This window comes from Oreochromis aureus, linkage group 23 (assembly GCF_013358895.1).
Source record: "Oreochromis aureus strain Israel breed Guangdong linkage group 23, ZZ_aureus, whole genome shotgun sequence".
Classification (NCBI taxonomy): Eukaryota; Metazoa; Chordata; class Actinopteri; order Cichliformes; family Cichlidae; genus Oreochromis; species Oreochromis aureus.
Window position 1 is genome coordinate 11,297,745 of NC_052963.1, and position 19,173 is coordinate 11,316,917.

Genomic DNA, 19,173 nt, shown 5'->3' on the forward strand with positions numbered 1-19,173 from the left:
TTATTTCTTCACAGGCACGAGTGACTTAAAGATAATAACAGCCTCCTCTTTCCTTTGCTGAGGCAACAGAAAATCCTCCAGTGACAGCATTGTTACGGTTTCCCTCCTCTCCTCTCCTCCAGCACTTGACTTTACTCTGATTTGAGGAAGAGAGCGAGAGACAGAGAAAAGAGGAGGGGGGGTGGAGGAATGGTGATTGAGCGCAAAGGGGGCAGGACTTTTTCCTCTCCGGGTCCTATTAAGAGCAAACTTTGTGTTTTTGTTCTCCAAGTTCAGCTCGGTGCTCTCCAGCCTGCGCACAGTTCCTCTCTGCTGCTCTTTTTTTCTTCCCTTTTCTGTTTTTTTTCTTTTTCTTGTTTTTTTCTTCCTCCATGGTTTTATTTGCCTGCCTGTTGGTGAATGCTGTGTGCTTTTGGATGGGAGCTCTGGACACTGAGAGGATGCGCATTTTGGAGGAACAAGCACTCAAAGTTGTCTTCTACTCTGGTCCAGGTTTGTTTTAGTGGATTCGTAGATGTTTGTCACGTTGGAATGAACAATGGTGCAGCTCCTGGGTGCTCTGACCGGGAGCATGCTCTGGTTTCGGCTACTGCTGCTGTGCGTCGTGGACTTGGAGCTGGAAGCCGGGCTTGCCACTTTCCAGGGTTTCTATCTTCCACCTGCGAACGGCTCGCCTCTGACACCTGCCCGAAGGACAGACGGGGTTGTGCGGACTATTGACCGGATTTACCACGGGGGAGGGAGGGTTGGCTACCTGGTGTACCTGGATGAGAGCCGCTTTCAGCTGGACATGGAACGAGACGAGTCGGTGCTGTCTCATCACTTCAGCCCCCAGTATGTGCTCGCCATGATGGGACAGAGCCCCGCGCCTCTGCAGAGGGAGTGCGTGTACCGCGGGACCGTGAACTCCAACCCGGAGTCCCTGGCCGTGTTCAACCTCTGCGGAGGAGGTCTCGAGGGCTTCTTCGCAGTGAAGGACGCGCGCTACACCGTCACCCCCATCGTCAGGGCAAAAGGACACGAGCACAATGTGCGCGCCCTGCAGGACAAGGATGCGGAGAGCGCGCTCCACGTGTTCACGCGCGAAAGTTTCAGCTTCGAGGAGATGAGCGAGGGCCGCGAGAGCTGCGGGACGCGTGACGGGCGCAGGAAACGCAAACGCCGGCGCAGAGGTCGCGGGAAGGGTAGACGGGAACGCGAGGGGCTCGCTTCGGAAGCGGAAGATAAGCGCGGCGCGCGCGGGCGGAGATGGTGGAGCCGGCTCGCCACGGCACCCTCCCCGGAGCCGGGCGCACGGCGCAGGAGGTCGGTGTCTCGCGCCAGGTACGTGGAGCTGCTCCTGGTGGCGGACGAGACCATGACTAAGAAGTACGGAAAGGACTTGAACCACTACTTGCTCACGTTGGCCTCCATCGCCTCTAAGCTGTACGGGCACGCCAGCATCGAGAACCCCATCCGGCTGTCGGTGGTCAAAGTGACCGCGGTGACTGACAAGGAGAAGGGGTTGGAGGTGACCAAGAACGCGGCGGCGACGCTCAAGAGCTTCTGCAAGTGGCAGAACCAGCAGAACCCGCTGGACGACGACCACCAGCACCACCACGACGCCGCCATCCTCTTCACCAGGCAGGTAAACAGACAGCCCCCTCCCTTATTTATTGATGTTTCTCTTTTTTATTTTACGCGCCTCCACCTGTCGCTTCTCCGCTTGCGCGCTCGCGGAGAGGCCGTGGCAGCTGTTGGAGTGTGACGACACAGTTTGTTTTGATTTCGATGGCGCACGCGGGGGCAGCTGGTTCACTATAACCGAGCAGCTCACACACGTCACATATTCGTCTTTGAATATGAAGAAATGTCACGTTATTCTGTGTTTTAATCGATTTCCCTAAATATAAACCCCGAAGCTCAAAACAGCAACGACAGTTTGCCCGCGTGTCTCTGTGTTCACACCCCTGTAGTGTTTATTTTCCTGCTCCTTGTGTTTTCCTCCCATCTTCTGTTCTGGTGAAACTCGCGTGCGTAAATCGAGCGCAGCGTGTGTGAAAACGGCCATAAAAACTGTATTTCCTGCCCCTGGTGTTTTTCTGGGCAGGCCCTTCTGTCTCCATCCCACCCACCCCCATCCTCTCATCCCGTAACCCTCCCAGTCCCCTGACAGCCCCAAAAAGCCTCGTAGTCTGTGTGATCTGCGCGCATTCCTCCCAGGGTTGGAGACTTGAAATCAGCTGCAGGGTGCAGAGCAGAACTATCCCTAAAAAAAAATTCCAAATTCCCCCTGAAGCAGCATTTAATTAGGTAGCTATCCCAGATTTCACCGCCCCCCCTTTTTCTTCTTCTCTTTCTCTCATCACTCCTGCCTGCACATTTTTTTCCCCAGTTACTTTTCCAGTGTCTGTCAGCTGGAGCCTGGGAGCTGTCAGAAAAACAAACACATCCACCCTGTGAGAAGCCCTGCGCTTTACTGAGACCACACTCATCTATCCCTTCTTTCACCATCCCTTTCTCTCCTCCTACTCCTTCCCTAAATGTCTGGCCTGAAGCCGCAGGGCAGCAACAGCAGATCTGCATGCATTTTTCACCTCTCCGGGTGTGGCTTTGTGGTGGTTTTAGCTGCAGTGTCAGATGGCTTCGCCTTGGATTGCGGTGGGTTTAAGTCATGCAAGGTCTTGTCATGGCTTGGGCTAAAAAAAAAAAAAAGCATTGGTATTACCTCGGATCTCCTGCACTTGTGCATAGTTGGCACCAGCATGCATTGGCAAGACAGCCGGTAGTGCATACCTGAGGTCAGCACAGCTGGCAGAGTGGCACAGTTTCTGTGCGCCAGCCACCTCGTGGCTCCTCTGCCACTACACCTGCAGGGGTGTTACTGAGAGAGAGCTCAGGCAGGAGGAAGTGGCATCCTTGGGCGCTTGGGTTTGGCAGGCTGGACGGGCACGGAAACACTAATCCAGATACTCAGGCAGACTCGGGACAGACAGCCAGACTCAGAATGGATGGGAATTTTTTATGAAACATGACAGGCCGTGTACTGTGACTTCTTTCCAGCTGTTCTGCTGCTTTGATCTCATTAAAATACCCATGCTCACACGGGCATAACACATCCATCAGAGTGTCAGTGTACTGGTTAAAGTCGCCTTTTCATCTCCAGCATGCTATAGAAGAGCTTACAGTCGTGCACAGTTTGAAACTCCAGCGTTATATCATGTACATTCAGTCCATTTCTGTCCTCACAGGTTACAGTCCACATGAATGCACCTCCCAGGACTAACTATCAGACTTCAAGACAACTAAATTTCCCTTTTCAAGGGACGTAAAGGCACATGTATGTTCCTAAAGACCGAAAGGTCCATATTTCCACACTTTGTTCTAGAATTTAAAGTGCAATATTAAGACATATATATATATATATATATATGTGTGTGTGTGTGTGTGTGTGTGTGTGTGTGTGTGTGTGTGTGCACATATATATTTATTTGAGTTTGAACCTTTATGTCGCTCCCTGTGATGTGAGATAAAGCTTTGAGTCAGTCTGTACTCCCTCCACTGTTCACGTGACAAACCACTGTATACCTAAAGGTACAATAACATAGTTCCAATATGATCCTCACTATATCACTCAGCACAATATTTTAGTGTCACCTCTCGCGGCTCCTACATTATTCACAAACCTGTCTCTGGGTTTCTTTCACACCCATCTCACCTTCACTGCTGAACCTGGAGGTCATACAGTGGATTCAGCCTCCCAGCGGTGCCTTTAATCATCCGTAACTTACCGAAGTCCTCCGATGAACTTCATAAGGTGGGTTCTTGATATCTATGTGTCTCACCTCTGCAGGACAAATGAGCCCAGTCGCTGCTAAATGCGATTAACATGTGCAGTGAGCAGTAGCACAATCAGGTAATGCATGACCTAGCTTTTGGAGGGTCGTGATTTTAACAAGCCAAAGAGAAGTTTCTGGCTATTAGAGGCAGAGTTGTTATGGGACAGGTCGACAAGCAGGGCCACACTGCTGCAGAAGTGCTGCAAAGAGTGAAAAGATGCTGACATCATGAAAAATGTCTGCTTCGTGAGAAAAGCACTCATATTTTGCTGTCAATTGTTGCATAAGAGTTGAGCTTAAGAGCAGCAAATTCTACACACAGAATGCAGCTATTAATGTTTCCACTAACTGAGGGGGTGCCAGCAAGAAAATAACTTGATTGGCCTCAAGTACTTCATACCTTGCTGCTTTTTGCCTTAAAAAAGAAGAACTATTTTCTCAGGAACATAACTTGTAGGCCAAATGGAAACTTGACGGGGAAAGACAAGCTCGAATGTGGCTTTGACTGTGCTCAAAGTTCCTTGTAAGCTCCATCTCACCGAATGTCAGAGGTGTCAAATAATAAGAGGACGTTGGTGAAAATCTTTCATCTGTGTATTCAGAGTGAAACTGTGAAGCAGAGCCCGATTTTTGCCGTCCAACGAAGTAGAACCAAAGCTCACCGTGACAGCAGAGTCAGGCCGTCCATTGTTCCCACACGAAAGGGCCAGATCGCACGGGGGCCCCTTTTGTGGTCGGGTCCAATTACTCCAACACCCAGTACCCGCAGTGTGCTGACCCGTGTGGCCGTGTCACCCAGTTCCACACATACCAGCACAAGAATAATACAACGGCTACATTGAACGGGACTTTGGACACTTTTGTGTGTGTTTGGCTGTGTTGTGTACAGTAGACAAAGCAGTACTATAAGGAAAGCATGAGCTGCAAAACTGTGGATATACTGACATGTGTACGTGTTCATGCTGCTGTTTGGGGGACGGGTTTCACTCGCTTCAAACATTTGTATCAATATTGCTCCCACCCTATGACCAACACTTGCCGACAGTGGGAAGGAAAAACTCTCTTTTCACAGGAAGAAACCTCCAGCAGAACCAGGATCAGGGAGGGGCAGTCGTCTGTCACGAGTTATTGGGAGGGAGACAAGAAAAAAAAACACTGTGGAAGAGAGGCAGAGATTAATAACAACTAATGATTACATGGAAAGTGGTGTATAAACAACCACAAGGTATATAAATGCATATATTAGGGGAAAATACTGTATGATAAATGTCTTAACAGCATTAATCCTCATGTGCCAGTGAGAAGCCTCAATGTAGAGACACATTACACCATCCATTCCCTCCACACAGTTGTAGTCATTTGCCCTCTGGCAGTATAAACACGTGTATAGTTTGGAGTCCCCCGCCCCTTTCCTGTGCACTTGCCTCCACTCCTCTCCAGCGTCCATACATTGAAGTGTACATTTCCCAGCCCTCGCCCCCGTCACAGCCAGTTACTCTATTTGTTTTCAATGCTCTTGATATTTCACATGTGCTTTACTTCGTCTGGCATATGTTGACAACCTGCAGACAGCTTTTAGATTCCAAACTTTCGACCCCCTCGCAACCCCCCGTCCCCCATGTCTGTCTGTCAACATTACATAACTAGCCCAGGAGTTTGGTTTGTCCCATGCCAACACACGAACCTCGCCCTCTTCACCCTCAAGATGCATCGGTGACTTTAAAGCACACTCCTGTTTGCAGTCATTTGCTAAAGTTTCCTTTGATTCTGGACTAAAGGCCAATTCATGTGACACAACAAATTAAAAATAACTCCATTTATTCGCTCCACCAAACTATTTATTTTCTCATTAACTGATAAGCAGTTTTTCTTTTGAACTGCACCAAGTGCAACTTAATCCGTCATGTGTGTTTCTTAACTCTTATCTGCCTTGCTTTTGTGTGCCACCTTCAAAAGCAGGGACTATGGCATCCTCATACTGGTTATTTATTTCTTTATAGTATAGAACTGAAGTGCTTCTGTTCTTTGATTAACTATGGCGTTCCCCAAGGATCATTACTGGGACTACTGTTGTTCAGTGTGCGCGTGCTGCCACATTGTCAAATCCATCAATGCTGATGACACAGACATTTCCAATAGTTCTTCCTAGACTTTGAAACTAGAGGTTTACTTGTAAGGAATCATTTGGGCCCATTTGAACATTCTTCAGTCAAAAGTTTTCAAGGATGTCTCCATTAAGCTCAAGGTGAAGTTTCAGCCTAGGCTGGATCTAAAATCAGGTGAGACAAATGTAGCAACCGTTGAGACTAGTCTGTTTCTGATGGGATGTAAGGGTTTTGGATGCAAAGCCTTGCTAGATAGGTCATGCACATGTTTTGGGTAATTTTAGACATGCTAACAAGCTCATGACAAAATATCTCAACCGCTTAGTTGAAAGTCTTTAATGTGGTTGCAAATCTTTTGTACTTAGCGCAAAGAACCAATAGCTAAGGCTGGGGTGAATTTCAAAGGTAGTTTTCAAAGGTATTTGGTCATATGTTAAAGTGGACACTCCTTCCTTCTTATATTTGATCATATTTTCAAGAAAATCTAAATACATAAGGACATTTTTTTTTACTAATCATGACTATTATGACTGTAAAATAGTCTCATTTTGTGCATATCAAAGACTGTAAAGAACAAGAGCAACCTATTAAAAGGTTGTTATTTACCTTTTGACGAATATGTGTCAGCTTTTGGTCAGCGTTACTCACTGGTGGCGAATCATTCGGAACCATTACGGTCAGTGTTTGTCTGTAATTAGGATTGCTGGAAATCAACCTGCAGCAGGTTTCACAGAGTGAGCTGAACTCTCTCTGCGAGAGGGACTGCTCTGTGTGTTTGGGTCTAGCCGACTGTTTGTTTAGCCTCGGCTTAGACTGCAAGTGGTCTTGTACCTCACACACACACAGACACCTACACACTCACACACTGCTCTGAACGTCTCTTGACCTTTGCAACCAGCTTGCCACCTGTTCTCCTGTTATTTCTGCCAATATTGCCGTAACTCCTTGTCCTCTCAGTTCTTCTCCTTAATTTCCGGCAATCCTCCATCCTTTCCCAGCTGTGACTGATTCTTGAACTTATTTTTCTTTACCCGCCCTGCTTTTCTTTTTCTCTGCATGTCTGCAGAGGCCTTCGAATGAAAGCGAGTTTAGGAAGTCTTGGCAGAGGGAAGCAGTAGAAAATATGTTCAGTTTTGGGGGGAATTTCCTGTATTATTCACGCATCACTATTTATCAAACAGGAGATTCCAATTTTTCACCCGCTTGTTACACGGGGTTATATCAATGAAAGGCATGTACACAAAAAAAGAGCAGAACAAAAACAGCTCTCACATTAATATCTGGGAGGGGATGAATGAATAAATAAATGAAATGGAAAAGGGGTGTAAAGGGCAGCGGGGTGAAAGAGTATGGGAAAAGGGGAAAAGAGAAAGCCAAAATATGAAGGCTAACTTCTCTATAAGTCCTCGGTTTCTGAGCAAAATAAACAAGCTTCCTTTTGTAGTTCTCAGGCCTTTCCACACACAGGCAGAAACTTCAGTTTGGCTCTAGTTAGCCATCCGTGCAGTCAGAATCAGCCATTGTTTGCTTCCTCTTTCATCCAGCAGCTAATTGGCAAAAGCACATGCTGTCTTCCTGTATCTGTGTGCATTGTGAATTTCCAGTAAAATGCTATATATGTTCCATGTCCTTAATTGTATGCACTTACAGCTATCTGAGTGTGTGTTTCTGTGCAAGCAGGTCCCACCCAGTCAGTCATGTGTGTGAGTGCAGAACACAAGGCAGTTTGTTCCAAACCGATCGGCCCGGAACGGGTAAACACCCTCCCCACAGAGCCTCTCACACACGACCCAGCAGGCCTGTCAGCACCATTTAACATGACAATTCATCCTCTCCATGGGACATGTGTGTGTGTGTGTGTGTGTGTGCGCATGTGTGGAAATGCATGAATCTCAGTCTCCATATATGTATGTGCAACTACGTGCCGAACGCGTATTTATTTAAGCATGTCCCGTTGGACTGTACAGGCTCATGTGCAGGCCTGCGTGTACTGATGGGACGGTACGATTTGCCGATTGATTTTAGCACTCAGTGCAGCCAGGCGGCGCCGCCTGAGGCATCATCTGCATGGACATGTGTGGGAATCAAAACAAAGATCAATACTGTGTACTCTGGCGAGGCAGACAGACAGATGGCGGAGGAGAGAATGAGCAGAGAGAGCAAAAAAAGTGCATATTAAAATCATTTTAGCTTGTAGAAAGGTGCCAAAGAAGGCACATCTTTAATCTGGATCAGTCAGCACACTGGATTTAACAACAGCTTTTGAGAAATTAACATATTGTTTTGTGGTTAAAGACATTAGAAATAAATTGTGAACAGCTGGGACTTACTGAAACTTTTGTGTATTGTGTTGCAGGGACATCCACCATAATTGGAAGTCACCTTGTACACTTGCACAACAATACCTTGACTATCCCATCTAGAGGTACAACCAGTATAGCTGCCCTCTATCCAAGATGAGAAGTAGAAGTTCTTCTGTACAGCCTTTGGTTCAATCAGGTAGCCGGTGACTGAAATGGGAAACGCAACGACAGCTGTAGCTCTTGCCATAGACTGTAGATAAAAGATGGGAGTAGCAACTGGTTTCTGAGCTTCTCATTTTGAAACCTCAACTTCACCATTTTGCCTCCCGTCATGTTGGTGTTATGACTCACAATATTTGGACAAGAGGACAAAAGACTTCATAAACGGCCTACGCCAAACAGCAATCCATATTATTTGTCAAATAATTCCAGTGAAAGCGAAATGGGAAACACAACAACACCATAAACCAGGCCCAGCTCAGTGGCTAGCGGGCGTGAGGCCTTGCAGGTCTGTGTCGGCACACCTGTCAAAGCAGATGAATAAGTTCATAAAAAATAGTTAAACCACGATACAGTTGTAGAGTTGGAAACTATCCACGATGAACAAAACCAAGCTGCAAATATCCTTTTATAGTCTGTATAGTGGGGTATTTTAACATGGCTGTCAGTCAGAACTGACTTTTGTTTGCAGGTACTCACAGTTGGCTTAATTCTTTAGCCCCATAGGTAGCGTGTTGGTTTTGGAAAGTGAAGAAGAATGACGTAAAACTTAACAATCATTTGACTTCCTATGAGCAAGCACTTTGGTGACAGTGGGAAGGAAAAACTCCCTTTTAACAGGAAGAAACCTCCGGCAGAATCAGGCTCAGGGAGGGGCGGGGCCATCTGCCGCAAGCAGTTGGATGAGAGAAAGAAGACAAGATAAAAGACATGTCTTCTCTAAAATCTGAGCAATAAACTGTAATTCTGAGATGGGTTTGTTACTGGCAAGAGGAGAGAAGGGTCAACCTTGGGTTTTTTTGGTTTTTTGTAAAAGTGGTCGGAGGACAGCATTCCTAAAATAAGCAGGGACTTTGCTAGACACTGGTGAAGCGTTGATTATGGAGAGTACATGGGGACCAGTAGATTAAAAGGAACTCGTGGAGCTTCCTCCTACATCACTCGTAACTTCTCCTCCCCCAGCATGAGAGGACTGGTCCCTGCAACAAGCCAACCGTTTAGCTTCTTCAGCAAGTGGATGATTTCTATGCTGGAGCAGACTCGAGATCCAGAGTGGCTCATTATTACACCTTTAAGATATTTCATTTAATTGTGATAAACTACGGATTATCTTGGACCTCATATCTTGAGATTGAGCATGAAGTCCATTCTTTATTTATTAGCTTTTGATTTAAATGTGCAGTATTTTCTTTGTCCAGGACCTCTGTGGCCACCACTCCTGTGACACGCTGGGTATGGCGGACGTCGGCACCATCTGCTCTCCAGAGAGGAGCTGCGCTGTCATCGAGGACGACGGGCTTCACGCCGCATTTACCGTCGCCCATGAGATAGGTAGGCATGGATACACACACACAGCAACACAAAGATGTAAACAAGCCAGGGCTTGCGCATGCACATCTGTCAGCACTCTGTCTTCCTCTCACTGATTAATCTCACACCAGTGTTCTCTGATGTCATACCTCTGATAGCATTAGGTGTGTTTTCTTTTCTCATTCTTGCTGCATGTGCAAATCTGAGACAAGTCCTTCAGGGGGAAAAACAAAAATGTCCTCTCTCGTTGTGACCCAGGTCACCTGCTTGGTTTGTCCCACGACGACTCCAAGTTCTGCGAAGAGCGCTTCGGAGTGAACAGCGACAAGCGGCTCATGTCCTCCATTCTCACCTCCATCGATGCCTCCAAACCCTGGAGCCGCTGCACCTCAGCAACCATCACCGACTTCTTCGACGACGGCAATGGTGAGCGTGGGAGAAGATGCACCACAGCAATACTAGTAATTTCGTTCTAAAAGTGAGAACTTTTCCCAGGCTGCCACCTCCAAATTGCATCCATGTGAATTTGACTGGTGATAGCTATCACTGAGAGCTGTTTACTACCAAGCAAAGCAATAATCTCTATTAATAGAGGCTTATTTACAATCCTATTAAGTTCTTTAAAGAGCAGAGTTGTAGTGCAGCCAAAGATCAGGATGAGTCATGCTTTGCATTCCAGTTTGATCAGGCAGTTTTATTCATGACGACCGTAAAGCACCACAGTTTGCTGACTTTTTGCTCAGCGTTTCCATGGCTTTCGGCGTATTTCATGTGCCAACAGCATGATTTAGGGCTTGACGGCATGTGCTGCTGCTCCAGCACTTTTATTGAGTGATAGGTCATAATGGCCTAGTTTATCTGTCAACTGAAAGAAGCATTCGTACACCAGTGCACAAACAGTATGCACGGCACGGATCTTTAAAAACACCTCCTTCCTCCACAGCCGAATGCCTCCTCGACTCGCCCCGCCTGGCCCTCCTCGGCCCCGAGGAGCTCCCGGGGCAGAGCTACGACGCCGTACGCCAGTGTCGCCTGGCCTTCGGCCCTGAGTACACAGTGTGCCCGGGCATGGACGTATGTTCGCGGCTGTGGTGCGCAGTGATTCGCCAGGGACAGATGGTGTGCCTGACCAAGAAGCTGCCGGCAGTGGAGGGAACGCCCTGTGGGAAGGGTCGCATCTGCCTGCAGGGAAAGTGCGTGGACAAGACCCGCAAGAAGCACTACTCGGTAAGAGGGATGGATGGATGGTGTTGGAGTGGAAGGTAAAAGACGCAGAGACAGAAGGAATTTGTCAGGAGAGACAAAAGGGAGTCGATAGAAATAGAGTTCTTTTTATAGCTCCCAAGCTGATATTTTAGGATCTCATTTCCACATTGGACAAACTTGTTTGTAGGAGACAAAGAGAAAAAGAATACACTTCATATGTAGAGCACACAGGGGTGTTTTTCAGAGAGCAAAAGGGTGGAAGTAGAAAGTCAGTAAAAAAAAATGAAAGCGAGCAAAAGATCAAATTCATTCTGTGGCTTCATTGTGTTTTCTGCTGTATTCAAGACACTGCTGATCTGTGCTATTTGTTCCGTCGGCCTTACTCAAACAGGCCCAAATTGAATTTGGCCTTAATGAGTTAAAGGATCCAATCTGTTCTTGGCGGACTGTCGACCCCGTGTGTGTGTGTGCATCAGGGGAGGAAAAGAGAGGGAATGACCAAAAAAGAAAGATTGGGAGCAAGGAGAATATTTTCTCCTTTTGTGTTTGTTTGTCACATGACGTTTGACGAGAGCGACTGGATCCTTGGCAGACGGCTGCACAGCTAGATGTGGCTCAAGTTCTGAGTCATTTCATTTTCACTGCTTGTATGACGAGCAGTTTACTGCCCGGAGCAAGCTTAAACCCACTCCCTGTATTTTAGATTTCGGGATCTTTTAACCTCTCTGTATTTCTTGAAGTATGATTGCAGATTGCATAGCTTTTACTGTGGAAAGAATTGGTTCAAGTGCCATAAAAACTCTGAAGTGGAATTAAATGGAAAGCTGTTTCCAAAGAAATAGGGGGATTACAAGATCAAGTTTGTCTCATAAAATGCAAAGAGCTACTTATCCAGTTGTTTTTATCGCCAATGAATCATGTAAGGCTGGTTGGAAAAACACAAAAATAGTCACGTTACCTGAAGAATTTCATTCAGGCTGCTCCTCCGGGGAAGCATGTGAGCCCTGACCGCAGATAGAGCCTCCTCTGCTGCACTAACGAGTGGCTTTTAAAAAGAGTTATTATTACATGACCATAGTCTCCAATCTTTTTCCGTCTCTTTTCCAAAGCGAACGTCACATTTTCCTTTATCGCAGATCTCTCTCCAAACAGCTTTTCCTATGACACGTGATTTGGCCAACTCCGGCTTCTAGCATGTTTGATAAGCACTAATTGTTCTCTCTCATCTCCTTTTTTTTCCTTCATCTTTTATACCCTCTGATCTTTCCTCTGCTGTCATTTTTGCCTCTTTCATCTTCCCTCTACTCTATGCTCCTTTCGCTCCTCTGCCAGGCGTCCAATCACGGTAGCTGGAGTTCTTGGGGTCCTTGGGGTCCGTGCTCCAGAACTTGTGGGGGTGGGGTGCAGTTTGCCCAGCGCCTTTGCAACAACCCACCACCACGGAACAATGGGCGCTACTGCACGGGAAAGAGGGCCATCTATCGGTCTTGCAGTGTAACACCGTGCCCAGCATCAAGTGAGCGTGACAGCTTAAGAATGCATAAGATATAAGTGCACATCTATTAGTACGTAGTCGTTAATTTCAAACCTCTTTTTACTGCACTTTTCTGCAGACAAGAGTTTCCGCCAGGAGCAGTGTGAGGTGCGCAACGGTCCCCAGACAGATCCCAAAGGGGTGAAGACCTTCGTTGAGTGGGTGCCTAAGTACGCAGGAGTTCTGCCTAAAGATGTGTGCAAGCTAACTTGCAGAGCAAAAGGAACTGGATACTATGTGGTGTTCTCTCAAAGGGTGAGTTACTTAGACGACGGCGCTGATGTGTATTTAATGAAGGGCGAGATGTGCAAGATTAATCACGATAGCGACTTTGTGTTTTCAGGTGGTAGATGGGACAGAGTGCCGTCCGTACAGCAGTTCGGTGTGCGTGAAAGGGAAATGTGTGCGGACAGGATGCGATGGCATCATTGGCTCCAAGCTTCAGTTTGACAAGTGTGGTATATGTGGAGGTGATGGCACAGGATGCATACGTGTGGTGGGAAACTTCACCAAGAAGAGGTAAGGCCAAAGGCATTGTATGCATCGTAGCTCCATTGCATACATGCATGAGCAGGACTGTTAGTTTAAAGCTGGTCAGTTTGTACATGGAAGATGTCAACAACTATGTCATATTGCTTCTTGTCATGATACGCTCTTGTCAGTATTTACATAACAGCATCACTACTTCATAACTGCTGACGGTGGCGCTGCAGGTAGAGCAAATCGATGTTAATTTGTAGTGAAGCAGAAACTCGCAAAGTCAAATGTTGGACAGTCAATTGATTATCTAACTCAATAGACAAATTACAACTTTCAATTCAATTCAATTTTATTTATATAGCGCCAAATCACAACAAAGGTCGCCTCAAGGCGCTTTATATTGTACAGTAGATCGCACAATAATAAATAAAACTTCATTATTCTATTCACTAGAACTAACACAGAATCGCTACATCGTGATACCTTTGTTGTATTGCTATAATTCGTACCATGAATAACTATGCGATACCCAGGCCTAAATGTTAACTCTGATTATATCTAATTATCAGTTGGCTTAAGATTTTATTTTGTGTTGTGCTAATCCTACTATATGGCTAGTGTACTTGTAACAGTAGCTAGCGTGAAAAAAGCTCACAGACTTAGCTACAGTCATAGTACAAACAAAAATATATCCGCACATGACTATTTAGGCAGATATCCGTTGACTGTTGCTCTTTAACTTCCTCTATTTGCATTTGTTATTAGTGTTGCTAAACAAGCCTAAATTTATTCTGATTCTATAGCATGTGACAGCAGATCTAAACACTGAAAACGGCTTTTAGTTTTATGAGGACAAGATCGTGTGTTATTTACTGACCTGACCCCTCTACTTTCTCTCATGCCAAACAGTAAGGGCTACACTGACGTAGTGAAGATCCCTGCAGGCTCTACTCATATCAAGGTTCGTCAGCACAAGGCCAAGGACCAGACCCGGTACACCGCCTACCTAGCTCTTCGACGGCCCAATGGAGACTACCTCCTAAATGGCAAGTTCATGATCTCCACCTCTGAGACAATCATCCCACTCAACGGTTCTGTGCTCAACTACAGCGGGTGGAGCCAGAGGGATGAATGGCTTCACAGTATGGGCCCCGGGGCTCTTCAAGAACCCTTGGTAGTTCAGATTCTAGCTACAGATGCCAAAAAGCCTCTGGATGTCCATTATAGCTTTTTCATGCCCCGTCGGACAAATCCACAGCCACGGTCACTTCCTCTCATCCCCAATCCAAAGTTAACTGCAACACTGTTTACTACGACAAGAACCACCACCACCTCCACCACCACTACCACTAGCAGTACCACTTTGTCTTCCTACACCCCTCCTCTTCTTGTTCCAGGGCCATCCACAGCTCCAGGTCCCTCAACCCCGGCCCCAGGGCCGCAGTGGGTAACGGGGCCGTGGATGACCTGCTCCAGGACTTGTGACACTGGCTGGCAGAGCCGGACAGTGCAGTGTAAGGACCGGGATGGGAAACTGTCTAAAGGATGTGTGCTGGGTGCCCGCCCCTCAGCCTTCAGACACTGTCTGGTGAAGAAATGCTGAGGTGGCAAAAGAAAAGTGTAACTGATTAAAGTCTCAAGTGCTGGATGTAGAACTACGAACCAATGAATTAAAAATGTCCAACCTTAAACAGGACAGTGAATGTTGTCAGATAACACCCAGAATAGACTCAAAGAGACTCTGAGACAGATTGGCATGGGTGTACCTGACCATATGGCAGAGGAATTACCTGGAATAACAATAGCTATGCAGAATCGAGAACAGTTTTGATATGATAGTGATGACTGTTGCCCTGCCATGGCTAAGTTGCATGCCACATGGACAAATAACTAACTGTCTTTACTTCAGTCTCCAAATTCTGGAGGCCTAGTGTGTGTTGCCCTGTAATGGCATGCGTGTTGTGTCTTCTTATGATTCCATGTGTTCATCTCACTGTGGGAATTTGGAAATTGTCTTTTGTCCCAAGACAAGAGCCCCAACCAAGGGAAGCCTTTGTTACTCATCTCATCATCAGTCGCACAACTTTCACACCACATGTCATGAACCTAGACTGTCATCTCCTGTACCTTTGACATTTTAGTGTCTCTCACTCTAAATTTCCTGGAAATTTAGGACAGAAGGCAACCCTGACTGACAAAAACGTCTCTTCCATTAAACAGGCTTCCATTCTGTTAAATAGTGGTCCATAGTCTTCCAATCAAAAGTTCTTTGCTTATAAAGATGTGACTGAAATGTCCATATTACTGTAGCTGCAGACAGATCACAGCTACCCATGTATTTTGACTTCAGGCATTTGCTTCTTTCTTTGATAGATCCAACTGACAACCAAAATAAGACTGAGACTGAACATAAACAATTTTCCATTGTAAGGAGTAAATTAAGTTTCAAACACAAACAGATAGCTCATGAATACAGTTTCCAGCTGAAGGTACATGGGGAGATTGGCTCGATGACCAAGAACGAACGTGAAAACCCAGACATTGATGATACATTGTGTTAAAGCTCTATGATTAATCAAATGTACCAAGGTCAAGACAACTTTTGAGTGATCACTTCACTCAGAATGAGCATAGGAAGACAGTTTATCCTAAAGACATCAGTATTGATTCTACTGACTTTTATAACTACCCATTCACTGTAACAGCAGCATAGCATCTTAAAAAAGAAGTTGACAAAGAGGCAAAGTGACCATGACACTCCTTAATATTTATGGAGAGTGATAGTGACTCACAGGTCTGGCACAATGCTTGGTTTTAATGCCTGTGCAGTGTGTAAGTGTGTGCATGTTATGTGCCACTACCCAGTCCTGTGTTTTAAGCACATTGAGTATATACCGTGAACATGTTTTACTACGTCTTGAAACTTCTTCACTCTCAGCTCCACATATGTCAGTCATTATACTGGTGCTGAGAGGGTATTTTTTGTGTTAGTTAATGCCTGTTTGTCTGTTTATCTGTTTAGGAAATTATGCTAATATGACGTTGTGTGCCCTGGATACTTGCAACGACAACAAGAGAAATAGTAATGCCGTCATTATTGTCCTTTTGCAATTCAATTCTTTTTTTCATCACATTTTACTCTTTTGCTCATTTTACATGCTGTCCAAGTCATTTTTTTTCAGGACTGATGGGTGAAGTTGGCCATCATACAAAAATATATTGATGTCACAAAAAGGTCCTTTGGAACAAGGATGAAATTGTTCAATTTGATTGGTGGTTGTTAAGAGCTAATGTCTGACCTTTCGTCAGTAACCTTTTGCTCTTTGCACAAGTCTAAAGACCAGTCGGCAACTATAATAATAATATGTATGGATATGTGAATATCCATACATTCACATATGTGAATAATATGTATTGTGTATGTACCAGCTGGTGAGTGGTTGTTGAAGGTTGCTAATAGTTGTGAAATCAGTTGCTAAAGCCCCTATCACTCAGGCCTAGAGACTGATCGACAACCAGTCACTGACTTGTTTGCAAACACTTGCAAACTATTTGCCAAGTAGTGAAACTGTGCAATGCAAAGCAAAAACAAAGACTGTTCACCTTAAAAGTCAAATTTGTGTTGGTTGTAGTGGTAAGGCACAACTTTTACTGTAAAGGCAAACGTTCTACCTTTTTGGTTTGTACTGGTGTTTATCTAAGCTTCACGACAGCTCGGACAGTATATACATTGATATTTTCCACAAAAACTACAGGCAAGTACAGCAATTTGCTAGCGCCCAAACAACAACAAGTGCCCTGTACAGTCCCTCTTTGAGACCAACAGCCAGCAACCTCCAGCATCCACTTGCCAACACATTTGCGCATCTTTCCTCTATGCCCAGTGGTTGCCAAGGGGTTACTGACCAGTTTATAGGTCTATGTGTCTGAGGTCTTAACTTGTCTGGTGTTTCAACCAAAAAAATAAGTATAGTTTGTTGACAGATTGTTTTTTAATTCAGCAAATGGTAGCATTTTATATGGAATCTAAGGAGCTTGTAAAGAAAAGCGACTGGACTTCTTTAAGTTCTAAAAGATGTTTTATCTCTCATCCGAGAGGCTTCTTCAGTTCTTAGATCAAATGTTGGAGAGTTCCAGGTATTTAAGCCCTAGTGGGAGTAGCACCTTAAGATGGTCGTCGACCCATTATTGATCATAAGTGGACGTTAAGGCGCCTGGGAATTTAAAAAAAAATTTTTATATAGACTCCAGGTTCAGCTATCATTAATGTTATTGGAAATATTTTAACTAACTACCGCAGCAGTTGTTATATGTTAGCTAGTAAACACTGATTGTACAAAAAGAAGTTGCCATTGAATTGTAAAAAGAAAACAAAGACAAAACACTTGTCTTTTGTGAATTTACACACATAGGCATCTTTTAAACAGAGTAGCGCACAAAACTAGCATGGCTTGCTTTATGCTAATTGCAGATCAAAAATACACTCAAGAAAGATTAAAAATACACACACTGGCATGTCTAAAGTTCAAAAATATGTCATTATACTGTTCTTATTCATGTTTCACATAAACTGGAGTGTAAAGTTTTATTCAAATTTGCCTATGTTTCCTGTCTGAATGCTAAGCTAAGCTAACAAGCTGTTCCAATACGACTAATGCTTAGCACCTGGCAAATAGATATTAAAACAAATCATTTAGGCAAAACCTTGCTAGTTAATACTTAATCTACTGTAAGCTTTTGTTTAATTTAAATAGACCAACTCCTTAAAATCTTTATTTTGGGGTTTTCTTTAGCAACACTATATGAACAGCATTAATGTTTCCATAAGAATTTAATACTGAGGACTTTAATTACCTCACTTATTGTGGATAATATTTAATCCCTAGTATAACAAAGTAAAGTTAATTACATATCTAATGGGCTTAAAAAATACCTTCCTGTAATTGTATTAAAGTATCTGGCACCTATTACATTTTCCTGTGTGACCAACCTCACCCATCTGGCATCTGTGCAGGAGAAAACAAAGCATGAGAAGAAGTTGCTGATATGACATGACCGAGGTCACTCTTAAAATGTTTTCTCTTCGCCGCTCAGACATTCACATTTATTTACGCAATGTAGACAATGTTTGTACAATGCATAGATCATTCATATGTGTTAGTATTCAGCCATGTTGTAACAGTAATGTACACATGCAGTCACATTGAAACAATCCATCATTTGCACAGATTTCAGACATAAACTTCGCAGACACAGACTCCACACACAACCTGACTCTGACTCTTCCAGTGGGGAAAACCCCTCTCGCTGAATGACAGAAACACAGCACTGAACTTGTAATTTATTGTTTGTATAACTGGTATGTGTGAATAAAAAAGCAATGAGATGAGTTTTATTTATTATAGTAATTTTGTATCAAATTACTATTTAACTTAGGAATATGACTGTGCAGAATCATTCCTTTGCAAGAATATAGTGTTTTCTTTTCTAGTCACCCACATGAATATATGTATATAAAATCTATATATTTAAAAGTCTTTGTGTCTGTGTCGTTTTTATCATGGCATCAGTGTATATACCTGATGGTAGAGTCAATAATATATTGTCTTCCAATTACAGATTTAGTAAACTAGACTAAAAAATATGCAGATATTTTTAAATGACAAATACTCTACTACAGATATTTGATCCATTCTAAGCATATACTACTCTGACCTCTGAAGCTGTACTGTTGTAAAATAATTTAAGTAAACACTTCAGTGGTAAAACAAGAGCCATGATTCAGTAGTAGAAACCACATGGTTTTAGGACATGTCTAAAATCCACTGTTGAATACAGATTGTTAGTGCATCCAGCCATGCAAGTTAAGCTTCTACCATGTAAACATACATGCAGAAACACTCCCACCTTCTCTGGGCCTCAGTTGGTTTAGAAACAACCAAAGTGAATTAAAAATCTGTCCTGTTGATGGACAAGTAAAAACTTGACAGTCTTTCTAGAAATCACTGTGATCCTTCGGGTTTTAGGTGAAAGGGAAGATTTGGCTCGTTACCAGTTTCTAGCTTATTACATTGTACACATAACTTGCACATCTGTGAGGGCACCATTAATGGTGGTTGATATACAGGGAATATTGTATCCCGCTTCCAGATGACGTCTTTTGCAAGGAACACCCTGCTTACCTTGCAATGATGCCC

The 19,173-nt window shown here is 44.4% G+C and overlaps 1 protein-coding gene across 1 annotated transcript; it reads left to right on the forward strand.

Moving 5' to 3' along the window:
* Positions 1-287: 287 nt before the first annotated feature.
* On the forward strand, positions 288-18,491 carry LOC116328882 (A disintegrin and metalloproteinase with thrombospondin motifs 5). The gene is made up of 8 exons (XM_039607455.1): positions 288-1,627; positions 9,645-9,777; positions 10,015-10,182; positions 10,700-10,983; positions 12,295-12,478; positions 12,576-12,751; positions 12,840-13,015; positions 13,886-18,491. Exons 1-8 carry the CDS (start codon positions 539-541, stop codon positions 14,577-14,579), a joined length of 2,904 nt encoding a protein of 967 aa, XP_039463389.1. The 5' UTR covers positions 288-538; the 3' UTR covers positions 14,580-18,491.
* Positions 18,492-19,173: the final 682 nt, after the last annotated feature.